General features: G+C 48.7%; 1 protein-coding gene across 1 annotated transcript in view; it reads left to right on the top strand.

Annotated features, from left to right (window-relative positions):
* The first annotated feature begins 728 nt into the window (after positions 1 to 728).
* The window catches only part of CTSB (cathepsin B), a 28,559-nt gene continuing 5,899 nt past the window's right edge, over positions 729 to 23,388 (top strand). Inside the window, exons 1-3 of the mRNA XM_082842991.1 lie at positions 729 to 836; positions 21,845 to 21,995; positions 22,956 to 23,041. Coding sequence (XP_082699117.1) covers positions 21,870 to 21,995; positions 22,956 to 23,041 — 212 coding nt within the window. The 5' untranslated portion in view covers positions 729 to 836; positions 21,845 to 21,869. The remainder of the gene's footprint in view (positions 837 to 21,844; positions 21,996 to 22,955; positions 23,042 to 23,388) is intronic.

Here is a 23,388-nt window from a genome sequence, read left to right as displayed (position 1 = left end):
AAAAAAACATCCGGGGAATCATGGAACCAAGTGGGACTTGAGCCCCTCCATCAGCCTCCATAGGGACCCCCACCCCCAAGTAAACTTCAGGTACAACAGTGTGCTTGCTGTGTACGACCTCTTCAGGACCGGCCTCCTGGCAACCACTCTTCCAAACAGATTTTTGCCTCTCAGGTGCTTCTCTATAGAAATCCTGATGCAGCTCCTGAAATTAGTACTCAGTGGTAATTAACTACTACCTTTTTTTTTCTTACATAGCTGGACGATCTGATAGGCACAGTCTCAGAATAGTAAAGCTAACAGCCTTTTAAGGCTCTTCTGGGAAGCCTGCTGTCTCGATACCCCCATCTCTGGCAGTTGTTTCTGGATCAACGAAATAAGAAACAGCTGTCCCCTCCCTTAAGTAGGAATTCGGGCTTTGGCTTTGATGCGCTGCGTCTCGGTCGGGTGGGCCCCGGGGAATCTCTCCAGGCGGAGTGAGGCCCCGAGGGCCGCCTCCAGCACCCTTCCGCTCCGCACGGGTCCCAGCGCGCAGGGTGGAAGCCGGCGGCACTCAGAACCCCTCTTCCCAGGCGGCTGGAGGCCCGGGAGCCGGGCGGGCGCGGCGGCGGGGCGCCGGCGGTCACGTGGTGAGTCAGCCGGGCGCGGGGCGGGGCGGGGCGCCGGCGGTCACGTGAGGAGTCAGTCGAGCGCGGGGCGGGGCCGGGCGTTCTACTTAGCGCGGGGGCGACCCTGAGGAGCTACAGCTGCTGCTCAGGCACCGGCACCACCACCAGCGCCGGCCAGGGCGGTCTCACGCTGCAGGCCCAGGCCCTCTGCGGCGGCGGCGGAGCGCGGTGAGTGAGTGCGTGCGGGCGGGTCGGGGGGATGGGGAGACCGGCGTCCCTGGCCGGCGGAAAGGGGGACCCTCGGGCAGTCGCAGCCGGGCGAGCCGGGGCGGCACGGCGTCCTCCCGGACGTCGTTGTGGTGAGAAAAGCAAAAATGAATCCCAGCGCGGGTAGCCGGTGCTCCTCCCCCATTCCCACCCACTCCGGCTGGGAGGCTCGTGTTCCCCCCCCCGCAGCCCCCAGTCCCCGAGTCGTGTTCTGACCCCAGGCCGGGTCATCCGGACCCCACGGTCCGCCGTCTTCAGGGCCGGGGAGGGCCGGGCGGTGGGATCCGAGGGAGGAGCCTGCGAGGAAGAGCTTGGCCCGGGCCCCGCTGACTTCGGCGGCAGCTCGGCTCCCCAGCCCCTTTTGAGCTAATGGGCCTCAGTTTCCTCGGTAAATTGCTGGGATGATAATATTTACCTGCATCAGTTTTAGGTGTATTCTTTTTCTAAAGGGTTTGCCCGGGCAGTTTCTTGCACACAATCACACCCAAGTCCGGGGACCCCCAGAAGAGAGAAATTGGAAAACAGGAACCTGGAACTGGGTGGAGGAAGGTGGGACCCACAGAAAGAGTTAAATCCACAGATGGGAGGAGAAACTAAGCAGAGGGGGGGACAGGAGGCTGTAGGACCCGGGGTGCCAGCCCCGGGAGTGTGGGGGGAGGGAGAGGCTGGGCCCACCCCTGGTTTGCTAAGGAAGGGAGCCGGTCTGGGCCCAGGGTGCTGCGGGAGAGGCGAAGGCAGGGCAGAGCCCCGGGGGCATCGCCTATCGCTCAGCTGATGACCGTGGAGGCCTCGGAGAGGGAGCGTTGTGGGGTGACCGAGTTTGGGGGTCCGCCGGCTGTCCAGGTAGATGTGAATTGGATTTGTCTTCTTCGTGGGCCTCGGTCAACCCCTTCCCCCGGCACTGAGGAAGCCAGTAGGCTGGCACGGGGAGAAGGACAGTAGCTCAGGCTCCACATTCCCTCCCTCTGACCCAGGAGAGACTCGTACCCAGTGCGGGGAGGAGGGGTTCAAAGGGAGGCCTAGAACCTTTGGTTACCTTTGGAAAAACTGACCCTCAGATGCCTCACTAGAGGCGAATGCAGCTGAGGTGCGTTCATCTAATTGAATCTATAGATGCAGGGTGATATGAGGAAGAGCCTTAGCAGGGCGTCTGCTTTGGTAAAGGCTACTTTCCTTTTCTTTCGTAACATCCTTAACTTCCTGGAGGATTGTTTCCTGTTGGCACTGGGGATGGTGACTTAGCGCCTTTGAGCTTCATAGAGAAAGGGGCTGTGCTGCCCCCAACCTGTGTGGCTTTCCCAACGAGTTGAAGGCACCCTGGAGAATGGATTCACTCAAACCTTTGGGGGCATTTTTGTCCCAGAGCTGGGGTGCAGCCAAGTGGAAGGGTGCAGATCCCTTATCTGGGGGCGTCCCAGGCCCAGGGGAAGGCGACTTGCGCCAGACAGCCCTGGCTCCACTTGAGCTCCCCTGCTGCTGGGTCTGGAGAGCCTGTTTCTGAACTGGCCAGGCAGTGAGTGTGGAAGCCCTTTAGCTCCAGGAAGCACCTGCCTGTGTGCTGCCGATTCAGCAGCCTGAGCTGCGGCCCTCCTTGTAGATGGGCTCTTTCTTTCCCCAGCTGCCGGCGCTGGGAGTTGGAGTAGGACGTGGTATACATTTTAGGGCTGAGATACCTTGTGTTACCATTGGCAGCTGGATTGGGAAGTGAAGGAAGAGTGCTTTCAGGTGAGCCTTGGGATGTCTCTTGGGTGGTTTTCTTAAATGTGGTGATGAGTTGGGGTTGTATTGAATATCCCTGTGCTTGGGAGAGAAGAACTGAAACGTTTCAGGGTGAGGACCCACAGTGTCTGCCGCCTGTTTTGGGCAGTTTAGCATAAGGAAAGCGTTGGAAATATGTGAGGCTGAACTATATGAAATGGTAGTTTTTGTACATCAAGGAGGATTGCAGTCAGGCACTTGGATATGGTTCAGCCTCACGTGTAGAGGTGGTCAGGATTGACGGTAAATTGACGAATCTAGTTGAAGCACACGCAGCTGTGTGTTGGACTCACTGGGTTTTGGGAGGCTGTCGGCATTCCACCCCTTGTCCCGTGTCTTCATTTTTCTTGGTTCACGCTCAGCGCACACTCCAGAGCTGCCTCAGCAAGGGTGCCTGGGAGATGACTCCCGAGTCCCTCCATGCCTGGTATGTTCACATCCCAACCTAGTTTGGGTAGGAGGGGGATCTAGGGATCAAACACCATTAAACATTTAGACTTCAGTCCCGTTTTAAAGCGCAGGCCTCATCCCCACCTGCTTTTTGCAGCACCCACAGCTTCTTATCTCAGAGGGTGTGTGTGTGTGTGTGTGTGTGTGTGTGTGTGTGTGTGTGTGTGTGTGTGTGTGTGTGTGTGTGTGTGTGTGTGTGTGTGTGTGTGTGTGTGTGTGTGTGGTCGGTCTTAGAGTCAGTGCCTTCCCTGCTGGTCATGGCCCCCAGCAGCTTCCAGCTTCTTCACTCTGCAAATCTGTTACTGGTGTCTGAGGGACCTTGTAACTCTTATCTGCTCTTCTCTTTATGATTCTCCTGCCTGGTTGGGTTTTTTTCTCCTTGTTCTTTTAATACTTTGTATCAATTTGTGAATAATGTTATTGAAATTAACACACTTTAATTATACTGCATGTGTCCTTTTTCCACTTGTGTCTGTGAGATTGCTTTAGGTTAATACATAGCAGGTCCAGTTCATTCATCTGAAATGCACCGTGTATTTATTTCCTGAGGGACAGTTAGTTTTGCTTTTTCACTGTTCTCAGCACTGCAGTATCCTTGTGTCTGTCAGACACTTGCAAGAGTTTCTCTAGGGCAGAAGCAGAAGTCAGTAAGTTGCTGGGTCCTAAGGTGTGTGCACCTTCCATTTTTCTAGATACTGACAGTGCTGTCCAATGAGGTTTTACCAGCGTATATTCCCAGTGGCCTTGAGGGTTTTTGTCTTTCATATTTACCAACACCAGACATTATCGGACTTTAATTTCTGCCAGTCTGGTGCGTTTGAAATGCTGTCCTTGTTTTGATTTGCATGACTGGGAAGTCAAATTTAATTCTTTGCTCTAGGAAATCATTGATGAGGTTTTTCTATTTTTGTTGTTGATCAGTGATAGTTTGTGGGTTTTAATGTGTTTGTCCACAGCTAGAACTTAAGAAGGCTTCTTTTGATCCTAACCTAGGTATCTGGACTTGTCTGCAATTAGATAATATTTTCTGATTTTTTAACTTTGAGGATGCGTGTGGGTTTTGGGTACTGGAAGTCTGACTCTTCCACTTCACAGGTGAGAAAACTGAGGCATCTGCGAGTTTGTGACATGACAGGTGTCACACAGATAATTGTGGAGGAATCTCTACAATTCTATCTCTTGGCAGTTCTGTCCCTACCCAGGTACACCATCCAGAGCTTGCCTTGGGTCTTTTCTTAAGCTTCAGTTCCCCTCACCTGGGAAACAAAAACCTTAATCAAGACCAGAGGCCCTTTTCCATCACTACCATCTTATGAATGCTGGGTGCTGGGAAGGATGGTGCCTGCAGTCTTGACTGTATTACCTGTCTCTACGGGGCAAATCACTCACTTAGTCTGGTCATCAAGATAACCTAGAGTTACCAGCACGGATGCGGCAAGGAGGATGGGACAGATACCATCTAGATAGTGAACTGATCCAGTATAGAGCAGTGTGAAACCAGCTACTCTGCCGAGAGACCCAGCGGGGCTGAGCTTCTCCGTGACCCCCTGACCTGCTGACCTGGACTGGGGCAGGATGTGCTCACTGGAACAAACCAGTCACATGGCCTCTGGGCTTGCGCAAGACCTGGGAAGGTGATGCTGCCCAAGGGGTTCAGCTGCTCCAGGGTACAGGCCTTGTCACACATCAGCTGGGAGCAATCAGCCCCCCCCCCTCTCCAAATACTTAGCCCTGCAGGTATTTGGGGGGTACTTTGTTCTGGTGGTCAAGATAGCAGGATAAACCATCATCTGAGTAGGGGGATCCTGATTTTTCTTCCACACTGGGATACAGCCGAGAATAGAAAGAATTACCCTGCGATGGCAGGAGTTAACCGGCCTGTGCACAGGGAGCTGTATGTTCGCGCTGCTGGCGCTGGTGCGTGAGGGATTGTTTTCTGGTGGCAGTAGGGCTGTCCACACCCAGCCAGGCTGCAGGGAAGATGTCTCCTTCCATCTCCCAGCAGCCTGGTGAGGGGAATGTATCTTCCCAGGGCCCCAGGGGAGGAAACCCAGACCAAGCCGGAGAGGCGAGGCCGTTCTGTTGCTTGTTCTTGTGTCTGCCAATCCCCCCCAGCAGTGCCCAGCCAGCAGGGAGATGCACTCCAGCCTGGGATTGAATTAGGGAGCTGCTGTGTTCCCGCGGGCTGGAGAGGCATGGCACACTCATCTCATTTGAATCTCCAGGGATTTCTGAAAGCTTTCATGAAGTAGCCCCAAGGTCCTTCAGGATCCAGGCAGCACGCCCGTTTTAGAAGCTGAGACACAGGGATGAAGCACCTCTTCAGCATCACACTAAGTCAGGGTCAGCGTCGGGGAGCAATCCAGCAAGCAAAAGCCTCCAGAACTTTCCAGAACTTGGCCCAAATGGTCATGTTTCTAAAACTACAAAATGTTTTGACCGCTGAGGGCCTTCTTGGGGGATCCATGGTTTTAGGCCTAGGAGAGTAACTTTCTAAGTGTGCAGGTTATGAGCTGCTGTGGATGACCTTAAGCAGTGTCCCATTTGTGGGCAGTGTAGCCGCGCGGTTTCCAGGCACCATGGGAGAGCAGCTCGAGGAGGCCTCCCTGCTGAGCCTGGTGGGAATCAGTCACTTATTTCAGGCAGACAACCGGCAGACGGGGAGCAGGGGAGTCCCTGTGAGTGTCCGAAAGGGTTCAGGTGCCGGAGGCAGGTGGGGCCTTCTCGCAGCTCCTGGAGCCTGCAGTGACGCGCTGGGTGCCTTTTCTGGGCCACACAGCGCTTGCTTGGGCGCATTTAGCTGTGGGGAGCCGGGCTGTAGGGGCTGGAGAGCCAGCGATGCCTGGCCATCTGTCTCCTTAAAGCTGTGAGGATGAAGACTGGCAGCTGTTTTTGTTTGGTTTTGGTTTTGATTTAAAGATTATAAGCCAGAAAGCAGCTTCACATGTTTCCATTAGGAACCAAGACGTAAAACAGAAAGACCACGTCAAGGCTGTGCTTCGGACTCAAGGAGAGGTCCTGGGTGTCCTTCGGGTCGATCAGAGCACATCTGAGGTCGGGTCGCTTGTACCGCTCCAACATGGAGGTGTAAGTGGGCGGCTGACATGGAGGGGAAGCGCAGGCCTGCCTGCTTCTGTGTGGGTGAGCTGAAATGGCCCAGGCTCCCGGAGCCAGTGCCGCGGTGACAGCAAGGGGCAAGAGCAGCCTTTGTGGAAGAGAAACACAAGCTGTAGCAAGGTCCCACTGAACCTTCACAACCCTCCAGCCCTTCCACCTTCCCCCCGCCTAGAGCCACTTTGCTGACATGTAAGAAACAGCCTTAATTTGTGGCTATTGGCAAAATGAAGGCACTCAGTTCTTTAGAGCCAACAGTGAAAGGGGTCAGCAGTATTTAAGCGGCAGCAGTGGGTAAGGGAGAGCAGAGGACCTGATGAAAGACTGTGGCTGGACATGCATCCATCTTCTTCTGGATTGGTCAGAAGATTGCAGCTGGCTGATTTGGAAATTTCAGGTACATGTCCTGTCTCCTTAGATCAGATTTAGAAACCAGTCTACAGAGGATTCTTAACTGTGTAAGAAGGCTGTTTTAAAAATCAAGCTTGCCGTATGATTATCTCAAAACATGCAGAGAAAGCTTTGGACAAAATTCAACACCCATTTATGATAAAAGCCCTGCAGAAGTAGGCATAGGGGGAACTTTATTCAACATTAAAAAAGGACATATATAACAAACCCACAGCCAATATCGTCCACAATGGTGAAAAAATGAAACCATTTGCACTAAGATCAGGAACAAGACAAGGTTGCCCACTCCCACCAATCTTTTTTTTTATATGGCATTTTTTCTACATCTTTATTGCAGTGTAATTGCTTTACAATGGTGTGTTAGTTTCTGCTTCACAACAAAATGAATCAGTTATATATATATATTTTTTTATATATATATATATATATATATATGTTCCCATATCTCTTCCCGCTTGCATCTCCCTCCCTCCCACCCTCCCTATCCCACCCCTCGAGGCGGTCACCAAGTACTGAGCTGATCTCCGTGTGCTATGCGGCTGCTTCCCACTAGCTATCTACCTTACGTTTGGTAGTGTGTATGTGTCCATGCCTCTCTCTCACTTTGTCACAGCTTACCCTTCCCCCTCCCCACATCAAGTCCATTCTCTAGGAGGTCTGTGTCTTTATTCCTGTCTTACCCCTAGGTTCTTCATGACCTTTTTTTTCCCCTGAAATTCCATATATATGTGTTAGCATACGGTATTTGTCTTTCTCTTTCTGACTTACTTCACTCTGTATGACAGACTCTAGGTCTATCCAGCTCATTACAAACAGCTCAGTTTCGTTTCTTTTTATGCCTGAGTAATATTCCATTGTATATATGTGCCACATCTTCTTTGTCCATTCATCCGATGATGGACACTTAGGTTGTTTCCATCTCTGGGCTATTGTAAATAGAGCTGCAGTGAACATTTTGGCACATGACTCTTTTCGAATTACGGTTTTCTCGGGGTATATGCCCAGTAGTGTCATTGCTGGGTCATATGGTAGTTCTATTTGTTGTTTTTAAAGGAACCTCCATACCGTTCTCCACGGTGGCTGTATCAATTTACATTCCCACCAGCAGTGCAAGAGGGTTCCCTTCTCTCCCCACCCTCTCCAGCGTTTATTGTGTCTAGATTTTTTGATGATGGCCATCCTGACTGGTGTGAGATGATATCTCATTGTAGTTTTGATTTGCATTTCTCTGATGATTAAGGATGTTGAGCATTCTTTCATGTGTTTGTTGGCAGTCTGTATATCTTCTCTGGAGAAATGTCTATTTAGGTCCTCTGCCCATTTTTGGAGTGGGTTGATTGGTTTTTTGTTATTGAGCTGCATGAGCTGCTTATACATTTTGGAGGTTAATCCTTTGTCAGTTGCTTCATTTGCAAATATTTTCTCCCATTCTGAGGGTTGTCTTTTGGTCTTGGTTACGGTTTCCTTTGCTGTGCAAAAGCTTTGAAGTTTCATTCGGTCCCATTTGTTTATTATTGTTTATATTTCCATTTCTCTAGGAGGTGGGTCAAAAAGGATCCTGCTGTGATTTATGTCATAGAGTGTCCTGCCTATGTTTTCCTCTAAGAGTTTGATGGTTTCTGGCCTTACGTTTAGGCCTTTAATCCATTTTGCACTTATTTTTGTGTATGGTGTTAGGGAGTGATGTAATCTCATACTTTTACACGTACCTGTCCAGTTTTCCCAGCACCACTTACTGAAGAGGCTGTCCTTTCTCCCCTGTACATTCCTGCCTCCTTTATTAAAAGTAAGGTGACCATATGTGCGTGGGTTTATGTCTGGGCTTTCTATCCTGTTCCTTTGATCTGTCTTTCTGTTTTTGTGCCAGTACCATACTGTCGTGATTATGGTAGCTTTGTAGTATAGTCTGAAGTCAGGGAGCCTGATTCCTCCTGCTCCGTTTTTCGTTCTCAAGAGTGCTTTGGCTGTTCGGGGTCTTTTGTGTTTCCACACAAATTGTGAAATTTTTTGTTCTGGTTCTGCGAAAAATGCCAGTGGTAGTTTGATAGGGATTGCATTGAAGCTGTAGATTGCTTTGGGTAGTAGAGTCATTTTCACAATGTGGATTCTTCCAATCCAAGAACATGGTATATCTCTCCATCTGTTTGTATCACCTTTAATTTCTTTCATCAGTGTCTTATAATTTTCTGCATACAGGTCTTTTGTCTCCTCAGGTAGGTTTATTCCTAGATATCTTATTCTTTTGGTTGCAGTGGTAAATGGGAGTGTTTCCTTGATTCCACCGTCAGATTTTTCGTCATTAGTGTATAGGAATGCCAGAGGTTTCTGTGCATTAATTTTGTATCCTGCTACTTTACCAAATTCTTTGATTAGCTCTAGTGGTTTTCTGGTAGCATCTTTAGGGTTCTCTGTGTATAGGATCATGTCATCTGCAGAAAGTGACAGCTTTACTTGTTCTTTCCCGATTTGGATTCCTTTTATTTCCTTTTTTCTCTGATTGCTGTGGCTAAAACTTCCAAAAACTATGCTGAATAAGCGTGGTGAGAGTGGGCAAAGTTGTCTTGTTCCTGATCTTGGTGGAAATGCTTTGAGGTTTTCACCGTTGAGGACGATGTTGGCTGTGGGTTTGTCATATATGGCCTTTATTATGTTGAGGAAAGTTCCCTCTGTGCCTACTTTCTGCAGGGTTTTTATCATAAGTGGGTGTTGAGTTTTGTCGAAAGCTTTCTGTGCCTCTGTTGAGATGATCATATGGTTTTCCTCCTTCAGTTTGTTAATACGGTGTATCACGTTGATTGATTTGCGTGTATTGAAGAATCCTTGCATTCCTGGAATAAACCCCACTTGGTCATGGTGTATGATCCTTTTAATGTGCTGTTGGATTCTGTTTGCTAGTATTTTGCTGAGGACTTTTGCATCTGCGTTCGTCAGTGATAGTGGCCTGTAGTTTTCTTTCTTTGTGACATCCTTGTCTGGTTGTGGTATCAAGGTGATGGTGGCCTCGTAGAAGGAGTTTGGGCCTCTTTCTCCCTCTGCTATATTTTGGAAGAGTTTGAGAAGGATAGGTGTTAGGTCTTCTCTGAATGTTTGATAGAATTCGCCTTTGAAGCACTCTCGTCCTGGGCTTTTGTTTGTTGGAAGATTTTTAATCACAGTTTCAGTTTCAGTGCTTGTGATTGGTCTGTTCATATTTTCTATTTCTTCTTGATTCAGTGTTGGCAGTTTGTGCATTTCTAAGAATTTGTCTATTTCTTCCACTTTGTCCATTTTATTGGTATAGAGTTGCTTGTAGTAATCTCTCATGATCTTTTGTTTTTCTGCAGTGTCAGTTTTCACTTCTGCTTTTTCATTTCAAATTCTGTTGATTTGAGTCTTCTCCCTTTTTTTCTTGATGATTCTGGCTAATGGTTTATTTATTTTGTTTATCTTCTTAAATAGTCAGCTTTTAGTTTTATTGATTTTTGCTATCATTTCCTTCATTTGTTTTTCATTTATTTCTGATCTGATTTTTTTTTTTTTCCTTCTGCTACTCTTGGGGGTTTTTTGTTTTTCTTTCTCTACTTGCTTTAGTTGCAAGTTTAGGTTGTTATTCGAAATGTTTCCTGTTTCTTAAGGTGGGATTGTTTTGCTATAAACTTCCCTCTTAGAACTGCTTTTGCTGCATTCCATCGGTTTTGGGTCGTCCTGTCTCCTTTGTCATTTGTTTCTAGGTATTTTTTTATTTCCTCTTTGATTTCTTCAGTGATCACTTTGTTATCATGTAGTGTATTGTTTAACTTCCATGTGTTTGTGTTTTCTATAGATCTTTTCCTGTAATTGATATCTAGTGTCATAGCGTTGTGGTCGGAAAAGATACTTGATACAATTTCAATTTTCTTAAATTTACGAAGGCTTGATTTGTGACCCAAGATATCTATCCTGGAGAATGTTCCATGAGCACTTGAGTGAAATGTGTATTCTGTTGTTTTTGGATGGAATGTCCTAAAAATATCAATTAAGTATCTTGTGTAATGTATCATATAAAGGTTGTGTTTCCTTATTTAGTTTCCGTTTGAGTGATCTGTCCATTGGTGAAAGTGGGGTGTTAAAGTCCCCTACTATGAATGTGTTACTGTCAATCTCCGTTTTTTAGGCTGTTAGTATTTGCCTTATGTATTCAGGTGCTCCTATGTTGGGGGCATAAATATTTACAATTGTTATGTCTTCTTCTTGGCTCGATCCCTTGATCATTATGTAGTGTCCTTCTTTGTCTCTTCTAATAGTTTTTATTTTAAAGTCCATTGTGTCTGATATGAGTATTGCTACTCCAGCTTTCTTTTGGTTTCCATTTGCATGGAATATCTTTTTCCATCCCCTTACTTTCAGTCTGTATGTGTCTCTGGGTCTGAAGTGGGTCTCTTGTAGACAGCATATATATGGGTCTTGTTTTTGTATCCATTCAGCCAATCTGTGTCTTTTGGTGGGAGCATTTAGTCCATTTACATTTAAGGTAATTATCGATATGTATGTTCCTATTCCCATTTTGTAAATTGTTTTGGGTTCGTTATTATAGGTCTTTTCCTTCTCTTGTGTTTCTTGCCTAGAGAAGTTCCTTTAGCATTTGTTGTAAAGCTGGTTTGGCAGTGCTGATCTCTCTCAGCTTTTGCTTGTCTGTAAAGGTTTTAATTTCTCCATCTAATCTGAATGAGATCCTTGTTGGGTAGGGTAATCTTGGTTGCAGGTTTTTGTCCTTCATCACTTTCAATATGTCCTGCCAGTTCCTTGTGGCTTGCAGAGTTTCTGCTGAAAGATCAGCTGTTAACCTTATGGGGATTCCCTTGTGTGTTATTTGTTGTTTCTCCCTTGCTGCTTTTAATATGTTTTCTTTGTATTTAATTTTTGACAGTTTGATTAATATGTGTCTTGGCGTATTTCTTCTTGGATTTATCCTGTATGGGACTCTCTGTCCTTCCTGGACTTGATTAACTATTTCCTTTCGCATATTAGGGAAGTTTTGCACTATAATCTCGCCAGATATTTTCTCAGTCTCTTTCTTTTTCTCTTCTTTTTTGGAACCCCTATAATTCGAATGTTGGTGCGTTTAATGTTGTCCCAGAGGTCTCTGAGACTGTCCTCAGTTCTTTTCATTCTTTTTTCTTTATTCTGCTCTGCAGTAGTTATTTCCACTATTTTGTCTTCCAGGTCCCTTATCCGTTCTTCTGCCTCAGTTATTCTGCTATTGATCCCATGTAGAGTATTTTTAATTTCATTTACTGTGTTGTTCATCGTTGCTTGTTTCATCTTTAGTTCTAGGTCCTTGTTAAATGTTTCTTGCATTTTGTCTATTTCCAAGATTTTGGATCATCTTTACTATCATTATTCTGAATTCTTTTTCAGGTAGACTGCGTATTTCCTCTTCATTTGTTAGGTTTGGTGGGTTTTTATCTTGCTCCTTCATCTGTTGTGTGTTTTTCTGTCTTCTCATTTTGCTTATCTTACTGTGTTTGGGGTGTCCTTTTTGCAGGCTGCAGGTTCGTCGTTCCCATTGTTTTTGGTGTCTGTCCCCAGTGGCTAAGGTTGGTTCAGTGGGTTGTGTAGGCTTCCTGGTGGATGGGACTAGTGCCTGTGTTCTGGTGGATGAGGCTGGATCTTGTCTTTCTGGTGGGCAGGTCCACATATGGTGGTGTGTTTGGGGGTGTCTGTGGACTTATTACGATTTTAGGCAGGCTCTCTGCTAACATGTGCGGTTGTGTTCCTGTTTTGCTAGTTGTTTGGCATAGGGTGTCCAGCACTGTAGCTTGCTGGTCGTTGAGTGAAGCTGGGTGCTGGTGTTGAGATGGATATCTGTGGGAGATTTTTGCCATTTGATATTATGTGGAGCTGGGAGGTCTCTTGTGGACCAGTGTCCTGAAGTTGGCTCTCCCACCTCAGAGGCACAGCACTGACTCCTGGCTGCTGCACCAAGAGACTTTCATCCACATGGCTCAGAATAAGAGGGAGAAAAAGTAGGAAAACAGAATTAGTAGAAGTAGAAAGAAAAAAAGGAAGGAAGGAAGAAAGGAAAGAAGGAAGAAAGGAAGGAAAGGAAGGAGGAAGGAAGGAAAGGAGGGAGGGAGGAACAGAGGGACGGAGGGAGGAAGGAAAGAAGGAAGGAGTTAAGGAAGGAAAGAAGAAAGGAAGAAGATAAAGTAAAATTAAATAAAATATAAAGTTATTAAAATAAATGAATAGTTATTAAGGAAAAAATTAAAAACAAAAAACGGACAGGTAGAACCCTAGCAAATGGTGGAAGCAATGCTATACAGACAAAATCTCACACAGAAGCATACACATACACACTCACAAAAAGAGGAAAAGGGCAAAAAATCATAAATCTTCCTCTCAGAGTCCACCTCCTTAATTTGGGATGATTCGTTGTCTATTCAGGTATTCCACAGATGCAGGGTACTTCAAGTTGATTGTGGAGGTTTAATCCGCTGCTTCTGAGGCTGCTGGGAGAGATTGCCCTTCCTCTTCTTTGTTCTCACAGCTCCCAGGGGCTCAGCTTTGGATTTGGCCCCACTTCTGTGTGTAGGTCGCCAGAGGGCGTCTGTTCTTCGCTCAGACAGGGCGGGGTTAAAGGAGCCGCTGATTCGGGGCCTCTGGCTCACTCAGGCCTGGGGCAGGGAGGGGTACGGTTGCTGGGTGAGCCTGTGGTGGCAGAGGCCGGAGTGACGTTGCACCAGCCTGAGGCGCGCTGTGCGTTCTCCCTGGGAAGTTGTCTCTGCATCCTGGGACCCTGGCAGTGGCGGGCTGCACAGGCTCCCGGGAGGGGAGGTGTGGAGAGTGACCTGTGCTCGCACACAGGTTTCTTGGTGGCGGCTGCAGCAGCCTTAGCGTCTCCTGCCTGTCTCTGGGGTCCACGCTTTTAGCCGCGGCTCGCACCCGTCTCTGGGGTCCGCGCTTTTAGCCGCCGCTCGCACCCGTCTCTGGGGTCTGCGCTTTTAGCCGCGGCTCGCACCCGTCTGTAGCGCTCCTTTAAGCGGCGCTCTTAATCCCCTCTCCTCACGCACCAGGAAACAAAGAGGGAAGAAAAAGTCTCTTGCCTCTTCGGCAGCTCCAGACGTTTTCCCGGACTCCGTTCTGGCTAGCCGTGGTGCACTAGCCCCTTCAGGCTGTGTTCACGCCGCCAACCGCAGTCCTCTCCCTGCCGTCCGAAGCCGAGCCTCAGCTCGCAGCCCCGCCTGCCACGGTGGGTGAGCAGACAAGCCTCTCGGCCTGGTGAGTGCCGGTCGGCACAGATCCTCTGTGTGGGAATCTCCCCGCGTTGCCCTCCGCACCCCTGTTGCTGCGCTCTCCTCCGCGGCTCCGAAGCTCCCCCCCTCCTCTACCCGCAGTCTTCGCCTGTGAAGGAGCTTCCTAGTGTGTGGAAACCTTTCCTCCTTCACAGCTCCCTCCCACTGGTGCAGGTCCTGTCCCTATCCTTTTGTCTCTGTTTTTTACTTTTTCTTTTACCCTACCCAGGTACATGGGGAGCTTCTTGCCTTTTGGGAGGTCTGAGGTCTTCTGCCAGCGCTCAGTAGGTGTTCTGTAGGAGTTGTTCCCCATGTAGATGTATTTCTGGTGTATCTGTGGGAAGGAAGGTGGTCTCCGCGTCTTACTCTTCTGCTATCTTCCCCTCCCTCACCATTCTTATTCAACATAGTTTTGGAAGTTTTAGCCGCAGCAATCAGAGAAGACAAGGAAATAAAAGGAATCCAAATCGGAAAAGAAATAAAGCTGTCACTGTCTGCAGATGACATGATAATATACATAGAGAATCCTAAAGATGCTACCAGAAAACTACTAGAGCTAATCAATGAATTTGGTAAAGTAGCAGGTTGCAAAATTAATGCACAGAAATGTCTGGCATTCTTATACAATAATGATGAAAAATCTGAAAGTAAAATCAAGAAAACACTCCTATTTACCATTGCAACAATAAGAATAAAATATTTAGTAATAAATCTACCTAAGGAGACAAAAGACATGTATGCAGAAAATTATAAGAAACTGATGAAAGAAATTAAAGATGATACAAATAGATGGAGAGATATACATGTTCTTGGATTGGAAGAATCAACATTGTGAAAATGACTCTACTACCCAAAGCAATCTACAGCTTCAATGCAATCCCTATCAAACTACCACTGGCATTTTTCGCAGAACCAGAACAAAAAATTTCACAATTTGTATGGAAACACAAAAGACCCCGAATAGCCAAAGCAATCTTGAGAACGAAAAACGGAGCTGGAGGAATCATGCTCCCTGACTTCAGACTATACTACAAAGCTACAGTAATCAAGACAGTATGGTACTGGCACAAAAACAGAAAGATCAGTGGAACAGGATAGAAAGCCCAGAGATAAACCCTCGCACATATGGTCACTTTATCTTTGATAAAGGATGCAGGAATGTACAGTGGAGAAAGGACAGCGTTTTCAATAATTGGTGCTGGGTAAACTGGACAGGTACATGTGAAAGTATGAGATTAGATCACTCCCTAACACCATACACAAAAATAAGCTCAAAATAGATTAAAGCCCTAAATGTAAGGCCAGAAATTATCAAACCCTTAGAGGAAAACATAGGCAGAACACTCTATGACATAAATCACAGCAAGGTCCTTTTTGACCCACCTCCTAGAAAAATAGAAATAAAACCAAAAATAAACAAATGGGACCTAATGAAACTTCACAGCTTTTGCACAGCAAAGGAAACCATAAACAAGACCAAAAGACAACCCTCAGAATGGGAGAAAATATTTGCAAATGAAGCAACTGACAAAGGATTAACCTCCAAAATGTATAAGCAGCTCATGCAGCTCAATAACAAAAAACCAATCAACCCACTCCAAAAATGGGCAGAGGACCTAAATAGACATTTCTCCAGAGAAGATATACAGACTGCCAACAAACACATGAAAGAATGCTCAACGTCCTTAATCATCAGAGAAATGCAAATCAAAACTACAATGAACTATCATCTCACACCAGCCAGAATGGCCATCATCAAAAAATCTAGACACAATAAACGCTGGAGAGGGTGGGGAGAGAAGGGAACCCTCTTGCACTGCTGGTGGGAATGTGAATTGGTACAGCCACTATGGAGAACAGTATGGAGGTTCCTTAAAAAACTACAAATAGAACTACCATATGACCCAGCAATGCCACTACTGGGCATATACCCTGAGAAAACCATAATTCAAAAATTGTCATGTATCAAAATGTTTATTGCAGCTCTACTTACGGTAGCACAGAGATGGAAACAATCTAAGTGTTCATCATTGGATGAATGGATAAAGAAGATGTGGCACATATATACAATGAAATATTACTCAGGCATAAAAAGAAACGAAATTGAGTTATTTGTAATGAGGTAGATAGATCTAGAATCTGTCATACAGAATGAAGTAAATCAGAAAAAGAAAGATAAATACTGTATGCCCACACATATATATGGAATTTAAGAAAAAAAATGTAACGAAGAACCTAGGGGTGAGACAGGAATAAAGACACAGACCTACTAGAGAATGGACTTGAGGATATGGGGAGGGGGAAGGGTAAGCTGTGACAAAGCGAGAGAGAGGCATGGACATATATACACTACCAAACGTAAGGTAGATAGCTAGTGGGAAGCAGCCGCATAGCACAGGGAGATCAGCTCTGTGCTTTTTGACCACCTAGAGGGGTGGGATAGGGAGGGTGAGAGGGAGGGAGACGCAAGAGGGAAGAGATATGGGAACATATGTGTATGTATAAGTGATTCACTTTGTTATAAAGCAGAAACTAGCACACTATTGTAAAGCAATTATACTCTAATAGAGTTGTAAAAAAAAAAAAAAAAAGCTTGGCTGTGTGTCCCTGGGATGTCAGGATGCCTGTGTTCATTTCCCTCCTTCCTGAGCCCCAAGGCCCATGGTGGTCCCAGGACTGGATTCAGCGTGGTGTGGGGAGCAGCTCTGTTCCTAGGGGAGGCTCACAGCATCACCTGGACGCAGGCCCTAGTTTGCCCAGGACAACATTCTGCGAAGCTCGAGCGGAATGTGCTTTCATATAAACAGTCAAGTGCTCTAAGGATTTGGAGTGGAAAGAAGTGACAGAGCTCCCCCCCCCTTTTTTTTTTTTTTGCTCTCACTGTTGTGGCCTCTCCCGTTGCGGAGCACAGGCTCTGGACACGCAGGCTCAGCGGCCATGGCTCACGGGCCCCGCCGCTCCACGGCATGTGGGATCCTCCTGGACTGGGGCACGAAGCCGTGTCCCCTGCATCGGCAGGCGGACTCTCGACCACTGTGCCACCAGGGAAGCCCGAGAGCCCCTTTTTTAAAGCCAGAGAGTAGCTTGGAAAAGGGCCAGGGGGTGTAATGGATCCCAAGGTCTTCCCAGGAAGTAAGCTGACTGAGGGCTGCAAGTCACATCTGCCCACAGCCGCCCTTCCTCCTGTCCACACCCTGATGGGGATCTGGTGACTTGCAGGTGTCCTAATCCTGTTTGGGGCCCTCTTCCCTCACAGTAAGGACTTTCTGTTCTTTCTCTCTGGTTTTTAAGGGGAGAAGAACCGCCACAGAATTGAGAAAAGGGAAGTGTTTGTTCAAAAGAGGGGAAGTGGAAGCTGGTGGTGTTTCATGCTGAGACCACGAGTGGGATCGTGACTGGCTTTGTAACAGCATAGCTCATGCTTTAAACCATTTGTACTTAGTTTGTCCTGTTTCAGGATGCATGTGGATGTGGACAGAAAGCAAGAGGTGGTGTTCACTGGAATGCAGGGGCATCTGTCTGTCCCCACAGGAGGAGAAATCTGATTCCGTATTCTCTGGCATCTCAGCAACCTCCGGACCCTTAGACGGAGAGGTCCGTTGGGAGATTGATTGGAGTTAAAATCTCAGTTTTAATTGGGGCTCTTTGTGATGTGGAGGTATTTTGGGCGGGTTTGAGTGAACTGGACTTGTCTGGCATGGACTGCAAGTGGGGAGAGGAGAGGAGACAGGGAGGAGGAGAAGGGTGGGGCCTCTGCTGCCTTCTGACTGGCAGGCACCCTCCTTTCACTCTGGACTTCCACCCGGGGACACGAGTGCTCACCAGCTCCATTTCACAGGTGGTGAGACTGAGGCTCAGTGAAGGCGGGTACACAGTTGTGAAGTAAGCGGAATCCAGCCCCACTCTCATCCTCTCCAGCGGCTCCAGCGGCTGTTGACCACTTGAACTCCAGCCCAGATGCTCTCCTGTGATGCTGTGGCCCCGGCGGGCGGGCTGCGGCTGCAGGGAAGGCCCCAGGACCAGACTGGAGTGGTGATTCATACTGCACCCTGACCCCAGGCTCACGGGCCCGGTTCTCACTGAGGCCAGGGATGAGCAGGGAGAACAGTTGGCAGGAGCCGTGGAGCAGGAAAGGAGGGTGGACCGTGGGGCAGTTGTCAGCACGGCAACTGAGAACCAAATGGGAGCTGCCCACGTTCCCCGCCCCCGCGAAACCAGAGAATCCTTTCGTCTTTTTTTTGGCTGTGCCACGCAGCTTGCGGGATACCAGTTCCCGGACCAGGGGTGGCCAGGGATCGAACCCAGGCCCTCGGCAGTGAAAGCGCCAAGAGCTAACCACCGGACCGCCAGGGAATTCTAGAAACCAGAGATCTGTGCCGTCCGGTTGCGTGGAGGGGTCCCACGCTCCACGTGAGCGGCCGGCTAAGTCCGCAGGGGGCCCTGGGGACGCTCCTGTTTGACACACGGGGAGTGTTCTGCGCGGATGGCCTCTGATTTCCTGAGGACCCTGCCATGTTCCTGACACCTGGACAGGTAGTGGTGAGAGCCTAGGGTGGCGACCCTTCCAGGTGCGATTCTGACGGGCCCATCAGCCAGGCCTCCCCCTGCCTGGTGGGTCCAGACGCCCTCTTGTGGGGAGCACACTTCCCATCTTGGGGCAGTGTTAAGATGCCAGGGGTAAGTCAGGGTGTCGATATAAAGGAACCCTCTGCTTTGCGTCTCTGCCCAGAAGACTTTTAAAACAGGCCCCGGACAGCTCTGTCGCCCCTCCTGCCACACGCGGACACGGCAAGACGTTTCCTAACAGTTCGGAGGCTCCTGACACAGGGTCACGTGAGCACCAGCTTCCCCATGAGTCACTGAAAATGGGAAGGTTAAGCATTCTGAGCAGGAAGCCACTGGGGAGAAGGCATCTGATTGGAAACAGAGCGTTTGGGGGCTCATCAGAACAAGTGTTCTTTCAGGTGGGTGGCTCCGGGTCTTTGGTAGCACCAGCTATTATTCTTCCTTAAAAAAAAAAAAAAACCCACAGATATAACTTGCTCATTTTAAAAATATATATATATATATGTAACATGCTCGTTTAAAAAAAAAGGCGGCTATATAGTGAAAATCAGTTTCTTGGGACTTGTGTATGTTTTTCTCAATGTTTTGCACGAATGACAGGGATAAACATGTACGTGGCTTGATGGGCTCACACTTGCCATGACTCACCTGCTGCTTTGCTTCCCTTCACTTACTGTCTGTCTTGGTCTTTTTTATCAGTACAGTGTGATTCACTTCAACTAGTTCATTTCTTAATGGCTGCTTTTGTATTCTGTTATTTAAGCATTTACCACAGCTGTGACAGTTAATGTTATTAGTTGCTTTCTTTCCGGTCTTCTGCGAACACCAAGAATGTTTAGTGAACACCCGTATACCGGTATCTTTCGTCTTGAGGCTTGTGGGATACATTTCTAAATGTCAAACTGCTGAGTCAAAGGGCATGCAGTTAGGAGAATTGATAGAGTTTGGGTCATACCTACCACTGGGTATTCATCAGCGTTAGCGTCTGTTTTCTCTACACGTCTAACCCCAGCTGAAAACTTTCCACCCCTGCCACCTTTGCCAGTCTGAAAGATACATACCTCTTTGTTGAGCATCTTAAAGTATCTGTTGGCCTTCTATAGTATTTTCTGTACATTTACTGTATATGTCCTCTGGCCATTTTTCTATTATGCTTTTTCTGTTCTGATTTTTTGAGTCCTTTGCGTATTAGGGAAACAGAACCCTAAGTATTTGTAAGGACTGGTTTTTGTCCATTTGTCACTTTATATTTTGTTTTTTTCTAGAAGAGAGGCTTTATTTTCATGTAATCATTTTCCCCTTTAAGATTCTATTTTATGTCGATCTTAGGCATTTCTCACGCCAATGTTACATTTTTAAAAGTGCCCTTATTTTCTTCATACAACTTCTGTTCTTATTCAAGATCTTTGTTTCATGTAGCACTTTTTGTATAGTAAGGACTTGAGGCTAAAGATTGAGTCTTTTGGGGTTTTTTCCCCAAAATGCACAGCCAGTTGTGCAGGCATCATCCACCAAGATGTGCTGTTTCCTCCCTCATAGGATGTGCTTCCAAATGGCCCGTTTAGTTGATGCAGCTCTTCCTGGGCTGGCGTCACCCAGGGTTTATCATACGTTTCCCACCCCAGACCTTCAGGCCTCCATCACTGTTCTTCTCCAGAACCGTCTGGCTATCTTCACACATGGATTCCTCCAAGTTAATTGTTGCTTAAGCAACAATTAAGTTAGGTTTTCCCTTGAATATAAGTCACTGTGTGGAAGGCAGCATATTCAGTGCTGTCACCTACGTCATCTTCATGTACCCCTCACAAAAACCTGTGACCCGAGGTGACCCAGTGACCCTGCTGTTCCAGCCCGAGGTCAGGGACAGGAGATCCCAGCACGCGCACGCGCGCATACACACACACACACTCTCTCACTCTCTCTCTCACTCGCTTACTGAGTGGGCATCTCACGAGGCCCTGCAGTGCCGTGGCGCCCAGGTCACATTTCTTGCTCTCATCAGAGCTTCTTGCCTAAGAGTGTGCCTCAGAGGCTGAGCTGGAAGTTGGCAGTCTCCTGACCTGCAGGCCAATCCAAGAGCTAAGGCCTTGGTGGTGATGGGATGGCTTCCCTTCTCGGGAGCCCCGTCTCTGAAACTGGAAGCAGAGCCCTTGGCTGACTGGAAAAGCCACGGACAGTTCCGGGAGACCTGTGCCACCGGCCAAACCAGCTGTTTCCCAGCTCTCGAGACGGCACGCGCGGGGCTGGAGGTGGGCTTGTGTTTGCTTGTTAGGTGTCCAGAACGTGGCTCATGAGATCGATCTTCTCTCGCGTATTTGTCATCCCACTGGTCTTCCACTTGAGACATGATCACGGGGAAAGGCTGTTTATTCCTTGGGAGCACAAACTTGGGAGAAGTCACAAACTTTGTTCCAGGAACCCATGGAGAGGCAGGTTGACCACAGTGGGGAGGGCACTGGATTCGACTTTGCCTGAAGGTCCGGGTTTGTCCATTTGTTTGGGATGGACTTGTTGAAACTGCTTGTCGCCTGGGCCCTGGGGTGGGTTCTGACAGATAGCAGAGCGGCCTCGGCCCCAACCTCCCAGCTCACGAGATAGTTGATCCACAAACCATGTAGGGACCAGCATCATTTCAGACTGTGAGCCCTGCCCTGGCCCTGCAGCAGCTCTAGAGACCGGGTGACGTGGTGTCCTGCCGGCATCCAAGGGGGCCTCACACACACAGCACAGCCCTTTCTTGGCTCTCTCTCTCGTGCATGCTCCCAGCCACCTGGAGGAGAAGCACACAGTCTGTCTCAGCCATTCAGGCCATTACAACAGAATGCTACAGACGGTGGCTTCCAAACAAACTTACTGCTCACAGTTCTGGAGACTGGGAGCCCCAGATGAGAGGCCAGCATCGGCCAGTGAGGACCCCCTGCCTGGTCAGACTTCCCCTGTGTCCTCACATGGAGGAAGGGGGGCCAGCGAGCTCTGTAGGAGCTCTTTCATAATAAGGGCACTAATCCCATTCATGAGGGCTCCACCCTCATGAGCTCATCATTCCCCAAAGGCCCCACGTCCTAACACCATCACCTTGGGGGGTAGGATTTCAACTTGAATTTGGGGGCGTGGGACACAAACATGAGTCCATTTCACAGTCCTGGATGCTATAGGCAGGGGCTGGGACTTTGAGACAAGGCCTGAGAGCACATGGTCACCGAGGCTTGAAGGCTGTCTGCTGACACCTCAGTTCCAGAAGAGGAAACTGAGGAGCACAAGGGGGCAGCTGGTAGAGCCAGGACGGAATGGGATCTCTTTGACCACTGGGTTGTTTGTGGCCCCAGAACAGTGCTACCTGAGGTGACACCTTGTGTGTGTCAAGCACTTGAACTGAGGGAAGAAGCATCCTGATGTCTCATGTCCTTTCCTTTCCAGGTTAATCTAGGATCCAGTTTCCAAAATGTGGCGGCTCCTGGCCACACTCAGCTGCCTGGTGGTGTTGACCAGTGCCTGGAGCAATGTGCATTTCCCGCCTCTGTCAGATGAGCTGGTCAACTTTGTTAACAAGCAGAACACTACGTGGAAGGTGGGCTGGGGGCCCCTTCTGTGTACTCTGACTCCTGAGGGAGGGGCTGCAGCTGTGGCCCACGGGACAGTGTGTCCTAGACAGTTGATCTGATTCATAGACCTGGCCGCTGAGGCCCATGCGCACCGCCCTGTCCCCTTCCCTGGTGTATGTGTTGTCTGTGTGTGAGAGTGTGTGAAGGTGCATGGGGGAAAACCAGCTCTGGAAGAGTTCACCACTGGGTAGACACTGTAACCCCACTGTGGTAGGTGTCACAGCCCATCAGTACCACCAACTCCGTGATTCTGCCCAGCCCTGAGGCCCGAGGCTACAGGAACAGAGGGATGAGGGATAAGCCATGTTCAGGGCATTGGAGGGTCTCTCGTGACGTCAGCAAATGGTACAGCTTGGGGGAGATCCCCACTGGTCTGAGAGCTGCCCACTGCCCGTGCGGTCACTCTGGGCCACTCCCCGCCTGCTCTGCAGATGCCTGTCTTAATCTGTTCAGACTGCTGTAACGAAAGCGCAGAGGTCAGTGCCTGTAAACCGGAATGTGTTGCTTGCAGTTCTGGAGGCTGGAGGTCCAAGATCAGGGTGTTGGCACGGTCGGGTTCTGGGGGGGGGCCCTCTTCCGGGTTGCAGGTGGCTGACCTCTTGTGCCCTCACTTAGCCTGAGGGGTAAGCTAGCTCTCTGGAGTCGCCTTATAAAAGGGCATGTCCACCCTCATGACCTAAGCACCTCCAAAGGCCCCACTTCTTAACACCATCACGTTGGGGCTAGGTTGCCACATGAATTTGGGGGGGACACATTTGTTCTGTAGCAGTGCCCCAACCCCCTTGCTCTGCGGAGGTGGAGGGGCCCCCGGCCTTGTCAGGGCTTGTGTGGGTGGTGTGCGTGCTCCACCCCGTCTCTGGAAACAACCCCACCCCGCTGCCGCCCCCTGTTGGTGGGTGACTGCTGTGGGTGCGGCTGTCTTCCAGGCTGGACACAACTTCCACAACGTGGACCTGAGCTACGTGAAGAAGCTGTGTGGCACCTTCCTGGGCGGGCCCAAGCTGCCCCAGAGGTGAGTGCCCACTACTGGGGAGGACGCACAGCTACACCAGCACTGCTGCCATGGGAGCAGAGATGCTTGGCACAGAGGGAAGGGGGAGGCAAGAAGGCTTCCCTGGCATCTGTAGGCCTCACTGCCCCCAGAGCTGCAGGGACTCTGCCTGAGGTACAGGGGCTAGCCACCGATGCCAGAGTTTCCTACGGTGCTTCTCCAGGTGTCCCAGCTGCAGTGGGAAAGGCCCCAGGTCTGGGTCTCCAACATCTGAATGGACCCAATCTTGAATAATTTAAGGAAAATCTAAGAAAAGCCATATGATCTGCTGTTAATGTTTTGTTTTGTTTTTTTTTCTGGAAAAGTCT

Source organism: Leucopleurus acutus (genome assembly GCF_964270905.1).
Source record: "Leucopleurus acutus genome assembly, chromosome: 7".
NCBI classification, from domain to species: Eukaryota; Metazoa; Chordata; class Mammalia; order Artiodactyla; family Delphinidae; genus Leucopleurus; species Leucopleurus acutus.
The sequence above is the reverse complement of the archived record's forward strand: the minus strand, read 5'-3'. Positions and strand labels throughout refer to the sequence as shown.